The sequence below is a fragment of the Serpula lacrymans genome, assembly GCF_000218685.1.
Source record: "Serpula lacrymans var. lacrymans S7.9 unplaced genomic scaffold SERLAscaffold_4, whole genome shotgun sequence".
Taxonomy (NCBI): domain Eukaryota; kingdom Fungi; phylum Basidiomycota; class Agaricomycetes; order Boletales; family Serpulaceae; genus Serpula; species Serpula lacrymans.
This window is the reverse complement of record NW_006763293.1, coordinates 1,924,079-1,937,943: the sequence shown is the minus strand read 5'-3', so window position 1 is coordinate 1,937,943 and position 13,865 is coordinate 1,924,079. Positions and strand designations below refer to the sequence as shown.

The window sequence follows — 13,865 nt, the reverse complement described above, 5'->3', positions numbered from 1 at the left end:
CCTAGGAGAACAATGGCGATTCCATGGAGTGGTGGCTATGCTCCATGGAGAACAATGGCCACTTTAGTAGAGACCGGGTGTAACAACCAAGAGTTAGTTACTCTGGCGGCACAACTAGAACCAACTATAAAGGTAGTGATGAGGGAGTGGTTACCCCTTAGGTAGGACCGAGTTAGTTGTGGGTAAACAACAGGAGGACTCGCTGAGGAGTCTCCTTGATCTATTGGGGTATTTATACTACTACAGGTTTGTTTGTACATATGTACTATACAGTTGATGAAGGCAGTGGCTGATGATGTCATGGGCACAGCCCGTGTGACCAGCTCCACTGCATGAGATACTTATAGCTAAAATAAGAAGGAAGGCAGTGCAGCACGAGAAAGAGGAGTTTGAACCAAAGGGAGAGTGCCGCATGGCACAGTGTGTGAAAACTACAGAAAAAGGTAAAAGAGGAGAGTGAAAATTAAAGGTCCGAAGATTGTGTATTGTAACACCGGGTTTATCTGGTTTTGTCATAAAAACATGTATCTGCTGCCTTTGATTAGTCAGCTGGTAGACAAATTGGCCGGTGCCACAATCTTAACAAAGATGGATGTCAGATGAACTATACAGTAGTTCATAATAATGGTGTAAATCTTTGTACCAGCCTAAGGAAAATGGGTGTATTTTTGGTGGAATCATGTCATTTTCTATCAGTATCAGTAAACAAACCTGTATATGCTCTTAAACATGAAGTTGGCACAACAGTTTTCATGCACAAAGTTTTAGCATTGGCTTAAGATTTGTTTGTGTTAGTTGAAACGGATTTTTCCGACACATGGCTTTCTGTATGGAGATGTTTTGCGCATTGCCACCCACAGGGGCCAGTACGTTATTCTAACTCATCAATAAATAGTTCAGGCATCGAGAATCTCCAACCATTCAACCACTATCTGGCACTGAATCCGTTCGTCATACTCCCTTTTCAATGTCATCGCTCCTAGAAGCCCGATGGCCTAGATGTCCTTCATAGGCATCCTCTGCATCTCCATAAAGAGTCTTGAGCAAACTCGTTTCGTCATCTCTAAATCCAGCAATGTTCCAGTGGTTTTCCGAGAAACGAAGCTCTTGGTTCTTTTCTATCTTATCCAGTACGGTGTCCTTCCATGTCTTCCACGCTCTTGTATCATTAGGAAGCATCTCGTTCAAAAGCTTGCGAGGTTCAGCAGGCATCATGGCAAGAAGCACGAAAACGGTCATAGATGTTCTTGTTCCAAGTTGGTATTTCTTCACCCACGGCTCTTTCAACACCTTCTCCATTAAGATTTCCCTCTGAACCTTCTCCTTCTCGATTGAAGCAAGATATGAATTGTATGCCCACGAGACGGCAAGCGACCCTATGAACATGATTTGCCCGAAGAGTGTACCTTGCGGAATCAGGAGAAGCTGAAGTAGAAACTGGGCGACCAGAAGGAGAGAACAGAGCCCGATACTTCTGTACACGGGTTCGTGTTCTTCGCCTCCAGCCTGAATGGCATCGGGATGATTTTGACCCGTAAAGTCCAACGTAAAACTGCCCCTCGTTATTGTAGCAACAGAACTTTCTTCTCCTTGCAAGATGATCACGTCTTTATCAGAAATCATCATCCCGTCGCCTTTCGGAGATCCTTTGGCTGGCACAATCCTCCGAACGTCAAACTTCCCTGACCCAATGACTAAACAAGTCACTCCACTCGACACAATTCCAAGTAATATCATGGAAAAGCAAAACCAATCCCTGAATATTCCGCACGCAATACAGGTGCCCAGGCTGATTGAGATCGGAAATACTGCCATCTCAATGGAGTGAGTCCTCAGCCTGAGGTCAACTGAGTGGTCGTTCGTCTGTGTCGAAGGTTGGGAGTTAGTCAATCCATGTAACTCTACGATTGTTACTCCCATTGGAGATGTTTTTCGTCCCTTCACGACAGCCGCTTTTCTCCCTTTGCACTCCTCCGCAAACAAATAACCTAAGTGGCCTGTATGCTGTATAGTGGTCCCTGAGCGAGCAGCTATGAACTTTGGGCCAGTCATCCCCTCTAGTTCGAATGCGATAGAAGGATCCTGGTTTGGTCCTGGGAAAAGGCCGTCCCAAAACCTGGAGTTTGCTATTTGCCCGTATCGCTTGGCGACAGTATAACTGCCCGGAGAGTTGTACCAGCCTAACCACCTTCTACCCTCATAAAGATGCACTGTCAGCATCGCCGAAATCGCTTCATCACCTCCAAAGAACCCAGCCACTCCTGAGGCGTCCAGCGAGAAATGCGAGTCACGTAAGGGAATGTCGCTGCGTACCATTGTTTTTGAAGTAGGTTCTGTTACAATGCGTGGAATATGATGGCTGACGCGGTTCCTTGCCTCACTGCAGGTTTTCGGTTTTCTTGTTTAACCCCACCTCTTGAGGGCGACTGCGATCACTCTGCCGTCTGACACTGTCGTGTTTATGTCTTCAACGTGTGTCATCCCCATGGCTTTCCGCAATCGATCTGTCTAACTTCCGTAAGAATGCCCACTGACGAGTTCATGCATGTAATGCTGCATCAACACCATACTTTAACCCTGAAATCTTCGATATCAAACTTTGAACCCCTTCTAACAGATATGAATCTGTAGAATCTCGTATCACTCTTCGATCTCCTGAGTCTTGGGTAGGTACCCACCTGCTATATCAATCTATCTCTGCTTGTCCTTGTGTCTGCATGCCTTTCATTTCGTCGGAATGATCCTATAAAGAATGTTCTAGCGGCGTGCTTGATAGGAGTATGCCACCAGGAATGCGGGTGTCCGTTGTACTCATACACCCATCTCATTTTGGTATGCCCTCGACCACATTGAGCCACATCGTTTTTCATCACTCATAAAGTATACAGGGTATTCAGGGTATTTTTATTTAACGAGGCAGAAGTCCTTTGGGTCCATGATAGTATCGTAAATCTTTTAGTATTTGTTACTTCTTTCGACAGTCTAAAGAGATGATGATCTTCTCAAATGAACGAACGTTAATTTTAGCTGTGTTCCTCTGCGTATTTATTTTTTGTATAATCGTCGTTTCTAGATCTTGCGTGTCCTGCAATTAATCACAAGGGACTGAGAGGACGGTAAAAATGTTATGTATGTAAAGGTTTAAATGACAATATTGCTTGTGGGCGCTCTAGGGGCAACATGGCCCATCTATGTACGCTCCTAGCGAGTGCATAGCTGATGTCGAAAATGAAAGCAGGGATGAACACGAAAATATAAAAGTCCGGATATACCTGAACATTAAACGCCCCAGATAAGGTTGCTGACTAGTTATTGGCAATGATCGTAGGCCATCCACGCAAAGCCTGGTATAGAACTCAAGCTGGCAAGGTGTTGACGATGGTAATCAAACTTGGATGAGTAACCTCGCGGGCGTTGAATGAACATTAGATATCAAACAACATAGTATTCTCAAGTACTAGACTGAAAATCGATCAAGTATTTCAACAGAGCGGTGTTCAAACGTTCAGGGTGGATAACATCAGTAAGGGTAAAAGAATAGCTTGGAAACTTTGCGTGAGTTCTTCAAGAGTCACCGTAACGAAAACAGAAAAGCAAGAAATTCGGATTGATAGCAGTAACAACACAGTAAAAGCAAGTAGGGAGCAGGACTGAGATAACTGCAACAAATAGCGATGACGTAAAATGCAAAGATGAAAAGACTAGCAGAGATAACTTGTGCGTGAGGAGAAACAGCATAGGGGAGGCATAGTTCAAAAGCTTCAAAAGCAGTACACATTGAGATCGTTTCGGGTCAAAAAAGCGTGATAGTCGAGTCTATAGAAATAGGCATAAATTCAAAAGAAATAAAAATATAGAACGAGGAAAAGATAGTTCCAATCAACGGAAACCATAAGTGAACCCTGTTTGCTCGGTCATTGTTGAAGGCGGTCGTACAACCACGTTCGGTATGACTTCGCCTTTTCGGAGCACTCCTCGGGCTTTGCTCGTGTCGGAGCGTGCAAGCTGAAGCGGCTTCAGATGTTTGTTCTCAGAACTAGGATCGGCATTCTCATCTGCGATTACAGTCACTTTCTGCTTCTTCTTTCCAAGAACAAGCGGGCGCGTTCCACTCGTATTAGCGACATCACTAGTACGATTGGTGTCGCGATTCTGGAGGAGCGAGAGAGGTCGCAGGCCTCCACTAGGGGAGCCTGGCTTGCCTTCAGATGATGATTGCTTGCGCTGCAATTTGCTAGCTTTGGGTATAAGTGGTCTTACGGCTCGCGAAGACCACTGAGCGAAAACATTGGAGGACGTGCGGTTCGTAGGCGTAGGGTCATTATTTTGTACATTTTCATCGGGTTTGATATAAACAATACTTGAGCGACGAGAAGTGGGGAGGTGCATAACGGGAGGTTGGTGCCTTGTAGTCAGTTGCTGGTTCTTCTGCGAATCTTGGGGTGTACTCTCCGCGATGGGACCAGAGCCATTGTCGAGTTCAAACAGCGTGACGGTGGAAGCAGCAGAAGGAGGAGCGATAGTATGTTTGTCGGATAGAGAGGCAGCAGACGAACGAGCATCATGGGGGACATCAGCACGAAGTCCAAGGCTGCGAGTTGATGCAGCCCGTGCGAGAGGAGCTTCAGGAATTGTGCAGAGAAGGGCGTCGTCCTCTCTAACAGTCTTTGTGTGCGACAGGGTAGGCACAGACTCGCCACCCCAAACAGTATTTCTCCTGGCACTGTCTGTGTTGGAAACAGTTGCGTATGGCCCTACTTTGTTATCTAAAGCACGATTAAGCTCGGGAATCCATGAGTGGACACCGTCTTTGCCAAGACCCAAGCTGTAAAAGTCATCAACAAGATGTCACGAACATGGATCTCGCTTACCTACCTAGGTAAACTGAAGTGGTGTCTCTTGCTGGCAGATATCTTCTTCGCTCTAGCGGCTTGCTTTCTCTGGGCAGGGGTAGAATGAAGTTGAGGCGAAGGGAATTCTCCTGATGTTCCCAAAATGCCAAAGTCAAACTCGGAGGATTGTTGATGGTGAGTTCGTGCGGCCTTTTTCTTGGTAACGGTACTACTGATCGGGGGAGAGAATTTCCAGTCATGACGGATGCGCATGTCATCTCCAACTTTAAGCCCTGGGACAAGGAGAGGCAATACACCAGCAGTAAGAGCGTCGATTTCGTTGATGTCGTCATTTACAACCGCGCCAAAAGAGAAGCCGGATGAGTATGACTTTCGGTGAACAAGCCTGGCGAGTTTGGCATTCCTAACATTGGGTGGAGTTGGCGGAAGAGGGAGAGAAGGAGGGGGACTCAAGCTTGCTTCAGAAGTCGTGATTGCTCTAGGACTGAATTCGGATGGACTGAATTCGGACGATACGGAACGTGAGCGGAGGTGTGAATTTCGCACGGCCATAACTTGTTGGTCAATGGCGACACCAGTAGTCGTACCCTCAACACCGTCGTCGGATGCTTTTTCAGGAGACGCTGGTACAACAACCGTTGTGGCAAGCGCAGAATAGTGCCTCTGAGCAATCATGATCCTGGAAGCAAATCCCAAAGAGTCTTCCCCTCCAGAAAGGTGAGATGATGCTTTGGACTCCTTCCTCACCCTTCCCAACTCAGCGCTGTTCGTCGATTGCGGAGTCGGCGGGACGGTGTTACCAAAAGACATGTCTTCTGTCTGCATGGGTAGAGGTGGTGTAATCTCGCCGTCCTGGGGTTCTTCACCTTCTGGTGGAAGTACCGCTAACCTAGGTACCGGAGTCAACATTCCCATTGCCCGACCCACCTTACTTTTGCCATGGACGGCATCCCCTTTCGAAATCCAAACATCTCCACTACGGCGTCCTTCCACAACTGTGACGCTACCGCTACGTTTGTACTCGCGGTTATAGGATGCCAATGTAGTGGCTGGGGAAGGCGCACGCATGACAATAGAGGGAGGTTCGCTATGGGCATCGAAAAGCCCAGATGGGATGGGGATAGGCGACCGCAGCAATATATTAAGAGCCAGGAGAGGACTGGAGATAGTGACCGATAGAACAAGCATAATGGGCATCGCGCTGGAAATAGCGTAACCATGAGGGGAAACTGCAAACAAGTAAGGAAGTGAGAGTCCCTGGAAATCACTATTAGATGTGTGTATTGATCGAAGGAAAGTAAACCACTTACAAAAGGAAGCCATATTGAAATTAACCAACAAACATACCGGTAGACAGACACATCAATTTCAGTACCTGTCACTGCCAATGATGCAATACCCTTTTCGGCATCCCGAGTGTACCCATAGCCGCCCAGGACCTGAGCGCTGGCCAAAGCAGGAGTGACAGGGCGTGATACCGCGGTTGATGGTAGCAACTCAGCATTAAGATCCGGAGTACTGGCGTCACCACGGCCTGTGGGGTAAGACCAAGCAGACAAAGTGACTTGAGATGCAGAAGGCGAGGTCAGCCAAGAGGTTTGTGAGCCGAGGCGAGCACGTTGATTGTCTGGAACGTCGCGTCGGAAGGGGTCTGGGTCGTCACTTAAAGCACAGGTTGGCGAAGTACTCTGTTTGTAAGGAGATGGCAGAGGCGGCACGGGAGGTATACCAGAATCACGTCCATTAGCAGGTGTAGGGGGGTTGAACCAGAACGATGATTTAGCTGCGACAGACACCTGAGAAGCGGCTGCAGCATTGACGCGAACCGATCCGTGACGGTGGTGAGTATGATGGGTTGAGAATGACCAACCTGACACGGACTCATGGCGAGAGCTAGCATCCGACGTAATCCAAGAGCTACCCTCGCGCATAGCATCCACATCTTCAGTGGCAAAAGACGGACGGGGCTTGTCTTCAACCTCCTTGGCGGGAGGCCAGCTATCCGCGGGGTCGTTCAACGCGGCCAAGTTGCGCTTGATGATGATCAACGTGAAGATTAGGCCACCAAACGCCACAGTGCTTAGGAGAGCAACCGTGGTCGAATAGGCAACGAGGCCTACGAATAAACCTGTAACGCCAGTGTCTGCAAGAATACCTGCCATAACCGTGGACGTTACGGCAAGAAGCAAGGTTGGTGCCCAAAGGATCCAGTGCTTTGCACCGAACGATACTGAACGGCCCATACGGATGTGAAGCAGCGTAAGAGTAGATACGACTAAGAGACACGTTTGACGGATAGTCAACGCAAACCAGAGCCTAGATGCTGAAGCTGCATCAAGTGCTTCGCTGAAGTCTGCGGGACCACCAAGATATTCTGTAACTGCTTGCCAGATGAACACACCGAGTGCAAGGATGTCGAGAGAGGCGAGCCAGAGATGACTCTTGTCGGCTGAAGAAAGAGAACGAAAATTGTAGTTAGGCAGTCCAAACTCGGCCTAGGATGTATATCGGTCAAGTGAATGTTTGTAAGTAAAGTGACCACTTACGGGTGAAACTCGTCGGCTCAAAGGGTGAGGAGGTAAAATGGGAATTACTATACGAAGAACGATGAAAGCTGAGGATATGAACGAGACGAAAGCAAGTGCGACGGTTGGGATGAATGGAATCATTGTTGCGAATTTCGTTGAAGATTTCTTGATGAGGGAGCGTCGTGCGGGCGTGCGTGAACGGCGTAAGGCCTTCGTGACAAAAAGCCAACGAAAAAAGGCTTTGGGCGATGAAACAAAGGGCGTTAAGACTTGGAATAACGAGGACCAAATGTAACCAGGCAAACGAGAAAACGAACATGGTCCAAATAAAAGGTGGACCCACAGAAACAAATAGTACATATGTCACAACAACGCGTCCCTACACCATACCCTATCACGTGCCATTATATAACCGACATGTGACTGCCACTACGCGCAGAAGGGCTTTTTAACTTTCGACGTAGACCTTAGACGCGTACCACGAGCACAGACACAGGCAAGCCTTTTCACAGCGATCACCATAAAATTCATTTACTAACGCTGCATTCAATCTGCGCTAGACTCGACATCACGCCAATATAGCTGCGATGCTTGTAACGCACCTGCCCGTCGAGCTGCTGGATGACATAGTTCAGTACATCCCTCGGTCAGATCAGCTTTCCCTTTGTCTTGTTTCGCATGCCTTCAGGGAACTTACACAGTGCTGGGTGTATCGTCAAATTAACTTGATTGGCACTGCTACTGGTATCAAATGCTGTCAAACAATGGTGACCAACCCTACCGCAGCTTTGGCGGTACGGTCATTCACCGTCTTTCCCTCTTCAATCTTATGTTCTGAGCTACCTCCGTATGCATCCCCGTCTTTCTGAACCCCTGTGTTGTCTAATATACCCTTCTTCAGGGAAGGGACTGTCTATTTTCCCGCTTACTACAGGACTATAAACAGAGCTCTTCGATGTGCCCCGAGAATCGTAGACCTGGGCCTTCTCTTCATTCAGAAATGTCCACTCGACCTTCTTGACTCCTGCGACTTTCCCTGTCTCGCCCGCTTTCATTGCTCTCTATCAATCAGCCCAAACCTCGCGGATTTTATAAAACGCCACCCAAAACTAAAATCACTCCATCTATCGCCCAGTGCAACTGACGAAATGGATACGGATGCTTTTCACGACATACATTTACCTCTTCTTGATGCTTGTACTGCACCGAGTACACTCTTACCGTTTCTGGTTGCTGAGACCCCTGTAAACAACGTTACAGTATTTTGGGAACCTGACCATCATGATTACGACGATATGATGAAAGTTCTAGCCAACTCTGCAGCTCCAATCAGGGTCCTCAACACCCTAAGGCCAGGGTGGAGCATTGATCTTGCCCGCTCAGTAGCCAAGAATTTGCCCTCGTTAACTTTTCTGTCTATCCAAAATATTATGCCTATATTACCAATGATATCAACAGGACAGGTAAGTGGCAGAAGGTTTTTTTCCAGTACTTTAGACCAAATCTAATATTTTCCAGTTTATGTCTTCGTTCGAAGGACTTCTTCCACATTTTAGAAATATTGAATACCTTGTGATCACTCGCGTGACACTTCTGGACTTCTACGCCGAATTCAGAGTTTTTGATCGTGACCTCTCAGTGGTAATAAGGTGGGGAAATATATGTCCGACATTGAAAGTCTGCGTTTTCCCTTGTGCGTTTCACATCTATCCCCTAACCTAACAATGCAATTTAATGTCCATCTAGCTGGTGTCGTGTGGCACCGTATCAAAAACAATGCATGGATCCCTGAAATCTCTCACCCTTTAAGCGAGGAATGGCTGATGCGTACGATTGCGAAGAATAAATACCCTGTCGTGGAGGGCTACATAACGGAAGCCTTGAAAACCTATATCGTCACCTCGGGAAAGGACGACAAACTTGGCCTTCGCAGGTTAGTCATGCCTGACAGTTCCCGAGTTTTTGAGTGGATAAGGGGTGGCCGACGAACCGACAATGTCAGCGATGGCGACAGCGACGAAGATGAAGACGAAGATGAGGAAGTTGATGAAGACGGAGACGATAGAGACGAAGATAGTGACTATTTGAGCGACGAAACAGGAGAAGATCAGGAAAGTGATGATCTGAGTGAAGGGGGTGGTGATATGTTTGTATGGTGATATTTCACTGCTCCGCAATACCTTTACTATCACAGCAACAGCCCCGGTATATTCGGTTGCGGCTCCAGTACAGATCGATACGATGTACCCTATTGGTCTAGCCAATGACATGTGTCTCAATATCGTGGATTCCCCTTCAATGTCGAGCAGTCATTGGCCATCAGTGTGCTAACTACGTATGACTCAGAGAATGTGAAGAGTGAAAATCAAAGGATGCCTTTGGTGCGGTATCTCAATACTAAATACAGGTATGAATTCTGGATGGCAGTAGACCTAGGTCCGAAGGAACCGTGACAGTATTGACAATATTGACAGTTCGGGTCATGTATACGTATTGATCCTCGCACTCGCAGTGCGTTTTCGCTTCGTGGAAACTAAAGACTTTTTTGAAACGCCCTGAACGGAAGAAGGTATAATAATATCTTATCGTGGCTATGAGATATGAGAGGCTATGATGGCTATGATGAGTGCTTTGGGCCATCCGATACCCGTACAACTAAGGTCAGAGTCTCGGAGTGCCTTTGTAAATTCCACAGGTAGGTCTCGGATGTCGTCACGATAGGAACACCATTATTCATGTCCGTGAATGGTTACCGCAGTGGACACGATAAGTAATAGGTAAATATGAAGAGCGAAACGTTAACTTAGCATGCACAACAACGTTGTTTAAGTGGCGTATAAACACCGCGTGTATAACAACACTATTGCTGTCTTTGTTCGCTACTAAACACCTTGCACTACCCCCCACCGTGTACTTATGGTAATTCCTTCAATACCACTACAAGGCTCAGATTTTACGCTCGATGCCTCTGGAGTAGCCGGTTTCTTTGGAGGGGATGAGGCGATATCAGCAATGGCAACAGTTCATGTGTATGAGGGTAGGAAGTGGTTGGGATGGTATAATTCTCCTGGGAGTTACACCGTCGCTAAGCGTTACGGTCAGCTCGCCAACTCGAGGTTCTGGGATGGACTATTCCCTGGCGTAAACGTCGATCCAGCCGTCATGTTTGAGCTGGACGGGTCAAAAGGCCCTTATTTTCGTGGAGCGCACTCGGGTACTATCATGCAGCAGACAGGTCATCTGGCACATTTATTTGCATCAGGATGTGCAAACAGGAAGCCCATCGAGGTGAAGGGAAGAAAAACGTTGCCTGTAGGGGTAACTATCGCTGAGTTGTCACCCGCCCCAGAGTTACAAATGAATCCGAAACTACTGCGAACCTACTCGGCTCTCCTGGCAGCCATCCCCATCACAGTCAGCTGGGGCACCTGCGCCGCCTGTGCGGTTTTTAAAGATTGGTGGTGCTTTTCCATGATCCTCCTGGGTATCGTGTCCAGCGGTCTTTCGTGTTTTGTCATCGGTTCTGGGAGATTCACTTTCGTTCGTCCCAAGTCCGCTCCAGGAGCTCCTCCTGGCGATGGACTGCTGGTGACCGACAAAGACATAGTGGTTTTGAAAGGCAGTGAAGATGCCGTTAATGCAATCACTAGGGGCAGGTTCTCATTACGATATAGCAATGAGCCACAGTATAACAACATTGGACTATGTTCCATGTTATTAACCGTTCAGTTCTTGGCGCAACTACTCCTGATTCCCCAAGGCACTCTGTTCGGTCAGATCATGTTTTTAACGTCACTGGCCTTTTCCTGGGGCTATAATTCGTGGCTCTCGTCGCTGGACAAGGAGGAGGTGCAGAAAGACATGTTGATTGAAAAGATCTTGAAAAAGCCGACGATGAGGAAGTATCAACTGGGAACGAGGACATCAATGGTAGTGTTCGTCATTCTCGTTCTGGGACCACAGGAACCCAAAAAACTGCTTGAGGAGCTCCTTCCCAATGACACTAAAGTGTGGAGGGAGTGGAAAGCTACGATTTTAAAGAGGTTAGGAAAAAGGGATTTGGAGCTCCGTTTTCAGAAAGACGACTGGGATATTACAACATTTTCCGCAGATGAAAAGGAATTGCTGGAAACACTTTACGGAGACGCAGAGGCTGCTTATGACGCCCATTTGCAACACGTCAATTCGAGTAATCAATCTGCGACCAAGCTAAAGGGGTGAATAACTCGTTATGCGGTGACTCACTTTACGAAGGGGTATCTTTTCGATCAACTTATGCCAAACTTTGACACGCTGCTTGGACAGGCTCTGGATCCACTAGCATTCAGAGTAGCACCCGAGTTTATATCACTGTATTATTTCGACATGTTCAGAACGTGACAGCTAACTTACAGCCCGTTCGGCAGCCTCCGTTTCAAAAAGTTTGTAAACAATATTTCTCACGCTATGTCACACTGTCGACTTTACCACAAAAAATCTATCCCATCTTACAAGGCACCATTTTTTTTAGCTCTTCTTACAGTATTATATTTGTATTTACCGATTTCGACTTTCCTCTCAATCATAAAATCATAGATAATTCATATGAAGCAAGAAGAGATAGCAATTTTCTTGTTTGTCACCAAGTGTAACACTTTTCATCACATGATCACATGATGGCATCAAAGGCCTATCTTATTTTATCAGTACTCAGTGGTGTGACTAATCTCGGAAGCCCAGATCCTTAGGAGGGGTCGGGGTTTAAATCTGAGGCAAAAAAATGGTAAAGTTCACTCGTTGATTTCTCCTCCTAAGGATCTGGTGCATTTGATGTAGGGGGGGGGTAGGTCCAGTCATGTGACCATACTCGGTTGGTGAAGGAGGTACTAGTCGGCGGTTTTTTTTGTAGTACTTATCAATAATATGGACCAAAGCTACCTGCAAGCTTTTGAAGATATTGACAACTGCAGTAACTGTGACTGTCCAGGCTGTCTTACAGCTGACAATACAAATAATATTCATTTCAATCCGCCATCTGATTCCCCCAATGAACCTGACTCCCCCATTCAACTCGAGCAAACACGTCGAATGAAAGCCAGGCTAGAAGGCCAGGATCTAGTCCAAAAAGTAGTCAACATACTTGCCACTATGCACCGAGAAGGAATGAACCTACCTCTCTTTCTTGATGCTCTTAGTTGGGGAAATCCTGCATGCCAATGAGGTTTTCATAGTACATGATCAACAAAGATTTTTGGCCACGTGCATAGTCACATGACTAGACCTACCCCCTTCTGCACCAAATGCACCAGACATTATAGAGCATTGTTGTGTGAGCAAACCTTACCACTTTTTTGCCTCAGATTCAAACTCCGCTCGCAGGCACTAGGATATCTCGCGCACATGCTCTATATTGTCTGGGGTAACGAGACTATGGTGTGACAAGCTTTTTTCAAAATGTGTTGCCAAACACATCAGCTTGTCCCAAAATGGCATCATTTTAAAATGAAAGAAGACTTTTTTTGGTTGGCAGCATTGCAAAATGGTGGGTGCCAAATGAGCCCTATATTCATCTCTGGATGTTAGTATTTTGCACTCCGCCATTGACTAATATACTAGAGTCACAAAGCTAGGATTGTGCTGTTTGGATTGCTACTACCCGCCACCACCACCACCATCACCACCAGCACTAGCATCACCAGCACCAGCACCAGCACCACTCTCCCTCATCACCACCCAGCCCCCATTTTGATTCTCTTTCTCTTTCCTCAGTTGATTCTATCATTAATTGGGGTTTTATTCCTAGCATTTTATATTAAGAACAAAGCTTGAAGGAAGTGTCTAGCCACTTGCTGAGAGCAATCAGGGACTGGAACTAGAGTCCAATGTGAGTAACTATATTATTAGAGAGTATGACAGGTATACAGTACCTAGAGTCCAATGTGAGTAACTAGAGAATAGGAAGCATTGGACTCTGCAGTACTGTCCGAAGTTTTGTAAACAAAGGTAAACAAAGCAGCCACAAAGGCAAAATAATAGAGAACACAATCAATAGTGAATGATAGAAGAATAGATAGAGAAAGGAATGAAAATATATAGGTAGCACAAAGGTGCAGAATCACCAAAACTAACATTTTATAGGTTATAAGCCCTGGACATGCTTCTGATGTGTCCATTCACCTAAGAAGACACTCACAAAAGGAATCATGCACCCACAAGAAGTGTAAGGACCATTTCATTATTTTCTTATCTTCGCTATGTCTTGGTTCTCGAACACTTTTCCCGTTACACCTCTGGCTCTAGGGCTAGAGGTATCCTTTGCCGTTTTACTTCTCATAGCCCTCACAGGCTTTCTTAACCATCACTACCATTTTATATCACAGATCAGAGACTGGGTATCGCTCCCAGCCAGCCAGCACACTGGGTAGGGACTGGTAGTAGACATCTCGCCAACCAGCTCCAAGCCCCAGTAAAGCCTGGTTATACTAATAAACACCTTATTCAGGAT

At 46.5% G+C, this 13,865-nt stretch overlaps 5 protein-coding genes across 5 annotated transcripts; 2 read left to right on the top strand and 3 right to left on the bottom strand.

Moving 5' to 3' along the window:
* Window positions 1-772: 772 nt before the first annotated feature.
* On the bottom strand, window positions 773-2,103 carry SERLADRAFT_461616 (uncharacterized protein; the record flags this gene model as incomplete). Its single annotated transcript, XM_007315744.1, has 1 exon — window positions 773-2,103. One exon carries the CDS (start codon window positions 2,050-2,052, stop codon window positions 952-954), a length of 1,101 nt encoding a protein of 366 aa, XP_007315806.1.
* Window positions 2,104-3,879: 1,776 nt separating this feature from the next.
* SERLADRAFT_435474 (uncharacterized protein) lies at window positions 3,880-8,436 on the bottom strand (the record flags this gene model as incomplete). The annotated part of the gene is made up of 7 exons (XM_007315743.1): window positions 3,880-4,825; window positions 4,876-6,120; window positions 6,201-7,348; window positions 7,400-7,591; window positions 7,984-7,998; window positions 8,163-8,246; window positions 8,311-8,436. 7 exons carry the CDS (start codon window positions 8,434-8,436, stop codon window positions 3,880-3,882), a joined length of 3,756 nt encoding a protein of 1,251 aa, XP_007315805.1.
* Window positions 8,437-8,529: 93 nt separating this feature from the next.
* SERLADRAFT_414010 (uncharacterized protein) lies at window positions 8,530-9,692 on the top strand (the record flags this gene model as incomplete). Its single annotated transcript, XM_007315742.1, has 3 exons — window positions 8,530-8,844; window positions 8,900-9,074; window positions 9,128-9,692. 3 exons carry the CDS (start codon window positions 8,530-8,532, stop codon window positions 9,538-9,540), a joined length of 903 nt encoding a protein of 300 aa, XP_007315804.1.
* Window positions 9,693-11,230: 1,538 nt separating this feature from the next.
* On the top strand, window positions 11,231-11,846 carry SERLADRAFT_461613 (uncharacterized protein; the record flags this gene model as incomplete). Its single annotated transcript, XM_007315741.1, has 1 exon — window positions 11,231-11,846. One exon carries the CDS (start codon window positions 11,243-11,245, stop codon window positions 11,600-11,602), a length of 360 nt encoding a protein of 119 aa, XP_007315803.1.
* Window positions 11,847-12,383: 537 nt separating this feature from the next.
* On the bottom strand, window positions 12,384-12,673 carry SERLADRAFT_435471 (uncharacterized protein; the record flags this gene model as incomplete). The annotated part of the gene is made up of 3 exons (XM_007315740.1): window positions 12,384-12,475; window positions 12,534-12,566; window positions 12,646-12,673. 3 exons carry the CDS (start codon window positions 12,671-12,673, stop codon window positions 12,384-12,386), a joined length of 153 nt encoding a protein of 50 aa, XP_007315802.1.
* Window positions 12,674-13,865: the final 1,192 nt, after the last annotated feature.